General features: G+C 44.6%; 1 protein-coding gene across 1 annotated transcript; it reads right to left on the reverse strand.

Annotated features, from left to right (window-relative positions):
* Window positions 1-608: 608 nt before the first annotated feature.
* On the reverse strand, window positions 609-1,022 carry LOC136549236 (uncharacterized). The gene has a single exon (XM_066540484.1). It carries the CDS (start codon window positions 1,020-1,022, stop codon window positions 609-611), a length of 414 nt encoding a protein of 137 aa, XP_066396581.1.
* Window positions 1,023-3,956: the final 2,934 nt, after the last annotated feature.

A 3,956-nucleotide genomic window follows, 5' to 3' on the forward strand; every position in this document is an offset into this window, starting at 1 on the left:
AAAAAACCAAAAGGTACGGTGGCGTCGAGGTCAAGCTGTGATACGATGGTCTTCGTCTCCGATAGCTACAGGCCATCGTCGTTCACAGCTTGCGTGCAGGCTGCTTCTGCTGTTGTTTCAGTAGTGTTGCAGGCTTACAGTCAAAGGCATTCAAGTCGATCCTTGCCGCGCCAAGATCGGTGGCGCGGCAGGTCCTGCCACATCAGCGGTCAGCGATTTCGGTCGTCGCCATGTCAGCTCGTTGCCGCGCCACCATGCATGACGCGGCACAGGCATTTGGCCGCGTCAGGGCAATAGGCACGGTCAAAAGTGTTAGTTTTAAAAAATAAAAACCGACGGTGTTAGATTTAGAATTAGTTTACAAAAAGTGTTAAAATTAAAAAATATATTCTGCCTAGGTAGGTGCAACAGTATGAATAACACGGTATGTAAATATATATCCAAGATATGCATATTACATATGTTGTTCAAGGCTGCAAAGAGTCATGAATGGTATTTACCTAAACAAGCCCGAACAACTTCCCGAGCGGCCAGCCCATCCACGTCACCCCGATATCCTCTGACCGTTTGATTCTGAGATCAACGGTGGAGGTTGGTCCCACCAAATTTTACTGCGCCTCCAAAAAATATCTTCGCCTCCTCTGTCCCTCTCTCGGTCTCTCCGTCTCTCCGCGGCGGCGCAGCGGCCTGACCCGGCCGAGGCCGCGTGCTGGCGCCTCCACCTCCACCTCCGCCGCCCCCACCTCCGCCCCCGCCCCCTTCCTCTCCCTCTCTCTCTCTCTCTCCTTCCCTCTCCTCCAGCGTTGCGGCGTGCTGGACGGGTCAGACTTCGGCCTCCTCAGCGCGCGGTGGCTGCGGCGTCGGCGCCCTCCACGCGAAACCCTAGGTGCCTCTTCTCGGCCGCTGCCGGCTGCGGCGTACCTCCTCTTCCTCTCTTCCTCTCCCTCTCCCTCTCTCTCCTGGGGTGGCAGCGCTGCAGCAGGCCCCGACTGCGCCAGCTTCCCTGCGTCGCGCGCGTCCATGGGCCCTAGCGGCGGGCGACGCGAGACCGGCCGGCCATGGCGTGACGCCCCTACCCATGCCGGCGTCGAGCCTCCCCAGCTTCGTTGCGGCCGTCGGCCGGGCCTCGCTGCTGGGAGCAGCCGGTGCGCTCTCCTTTGCGCACCCTCTCTCTTCTCCCGATGCGGCTTCCTATGGTGGGCGCCCCAGGTGCTGGTCGGCCTTGGCGGTGCCGTGGTTAGAACGCAGCACTCTCAGGTGTCCCCGTTTCCTCTTATTCTCTAATTTTGCTTTTGTCTCCATGATTTCTCGCCATATTGCCATGAATACATTCTCTAGGATTTGGCCTATGCCTACTGCTGTGATGTTTGCCTTCTTACAGTGTATCAAACGTGCTATCTATCCTTGGAATTTGTTTTCACTTATATATACATCTATTTTTACCCTGATGCTCGGTGCACGTGATGGAAATATTTTTTTTTGCTGTATGGCCTGTGATGAAGATGAACTCTTATTTAACCTTACAAATGCGAAGCCCTCCCTGGGATTTGAGATCTTTTGTTTCGTTTATGTCGAAGCTACTGTTTTTAGCCTGGTGCTCCATGCACGTGATGGAAATATTTTTTCCCCGTATGGCCTGTGATGAAAATGAACTCGGCGGCCAGCCCATCCACGTCTCCTAGAATTCTTTCATTGGACCGCTTCAGCGACATGTCACCACCTGCTTTCCTGATTGGTACACCTTGGCCATCAAGATCCTGTGAGAGACGTGGCATTTTCCATTTACTTTGGTGCCTTCATACTCCAGGATCATGGTTAAATGATGATTCATAGATTTTTTAGCCCGCTACAATTTGTCAAGGTTTCCTTCATCATATTATCTGCGGCCTTTGCCTTGCACCCTGTTTTTCGCCTTTGTGGTTGTGCCTGTGCCCATGATCATGGTTAAATGATGATTCATATATTTCTGAGGCCTCTAAAATTTGTAAAGGTTTCCTTCATGATATTATCTGGGGCCATTGCCTTGCACCCTGTTTTTTCTCCTTTATGGTTGTGCCTGTGCTTTATGTGCCTCCTCCAATTCCTCCTTCATTCCATCTTCTCCTTTGTGCAGGTGAATGAGCAAGAGATGCTTCAGGCCCGTGGTGCACGCATGGAGCTGGCCACACATGCCTAACCATCTAAGGGTTTCATGATCTACACATGTAACTGATTTGCAGTACTGACTTGATTTTATATAGCTTTCAGTTTCATTCAATGAAATTGGTCACATCTATTGTTGTGTTGTCGTGTCAGTAAAAGTTCTATTTTCCTGTTGGTGTGTCAAGCCTAATATTTTTGGGTGAGCTAAAAGTTCTTCGCATATGATACAAATTCTTGAGAATATATGGTTACCATGGGCTATAACAAATTTATTTATACATGCTTATGAAGAGGAGACTGATCTACTATTTAGTTTTCTCCTAGCAGAGTTCAACAATAATGCACTTACACATTCTGTGACGCTGTTATATAAATGCTTTGTCAACAAAATTATCCTGAATCTGGTCCTATTCATTTGTGCAGCTCTGTGCAATTGATTTTTTCCTGCTACATCAGGGTTACTAATTTGATATAGTTTTGGATTTATGATTAGTTTTGGGTTCATTTTCACCCAGTCGTCGCATTATCTGTTGTTATGTAAGGTTTTCTCACATGCTGTGCTAGACAGAGAATACATATCGCTAGATGACAATGGTCCCGAATATCAAATAGTGAAGAATTATACCGTCGCTTTCCTGTCCTCAGGTTTTTGCTGCTATGAATACGGTGCACTCCTATGAACATGTTAGATTCGTACGGTGCGTTCTTCGAAGTTTCAGTTTACATATGTTCACAGACCACCACTTCATACATGCATGTTTTTACCGCTAAAGAAATATATAGCCAAATTTGCTTAAAAAGGAATGTGTTAATTTCTAATAGTGATATGAGTGCAACAAACACATGCATCAATTTTTTCCATACTCTGTTTTTGATATATTCTGGACAATTATTGCTATTTATTTAGAACTACGTCTTTGTGGTTACAGGTCGAAAAAAATATATATTCCTTACAACTACATCTTCAATAGTTCCAACTTAGTCTACTTGATTTGCACTGGAGCATTTCTTTGTTCTCATGCTCGCTGCTCATATATCCTGCTCTCTCTATTTACGATAGTACAAAAATGTCCAAAGTATCTGCTAACTGTTATTAGATACCTTATACTATTTGTCAACACTTGACTTTATTAATTATGTTTGCCAGTGATATGTATGAATTATAGCTCAACATATGATTAACACCATGTATGCTAGATCTGCCTTAGCATAGTAAAAAAAAACAAAGCAGTATGGTCTCTTCAGTTTGATTGCCCTTTTTATGTTCATTTCAATGGCTGTCCGAACCATATTTTTATTAGATTAATGTGCTTTGGTACTCAATAGTAACCTTACTTGACTTTTCTACAGGTTTGTCATCCGCCTGCTAATGGGTTTGTTAACTATTTTTCATCGACATGGACCTTAGTTCATTGGCTTTGTTGTTCACAAAGACGGTTAGTTTGGCTAACTAAAAAAAATATGAGCTGCCTTGAACTCCTTAGTACCACCTCTTGGAATTACAGTTTTACTGAAATGAATTATTCGTAGGCTCATCTGTTGGCCCTCTTATGAATCCTGCTAATGCTTGGTCTGCTATGATTCCTGCTGCAATCTCCGCTTCAGACTATTAACTGAATGAGCCTTAGAAGTTGATAGTACAAATTAGAAGTTCACACATATTAGAAGTTCATATTACAGATCTTGAATTTCCATTAGTAGTTCTAGATTTGTCTACCACATTAAGAAGCAATTTATTCATTACAAACTTGGTATTAAAAGAAGAAAATCCATGTTGATTGGTACATTCACTGAAATATTGTGTTTCCTATGCT

Source organism: Miscanthus floridulus, chromosome 4, assembly GCF_019320115.1.
Source record: "Miscanthus floridulus cultivar M001 chromosome 4, ASM1932011v1, whole genome shotgun sequence".
In the NCBI taxonomy this organism is placed as follows: domain Eukaryota; kingdom Viridiplantae; phylum Streptophyta; class Magnoliopsida; order Poales; family Poaceae; genus Miscanthus; species Miscanthus floridulus.

Bases quoted from the DNA above. Each gene is read 5' to 3' on its own strand.
- LOC136549236 (XM_066540484.1), bottom strand. From the start codon at position 1,022: ATGGACGCGCGCGACGCAGGGAAGCTGGCGCAGTCGGGGCCTGCTGCA.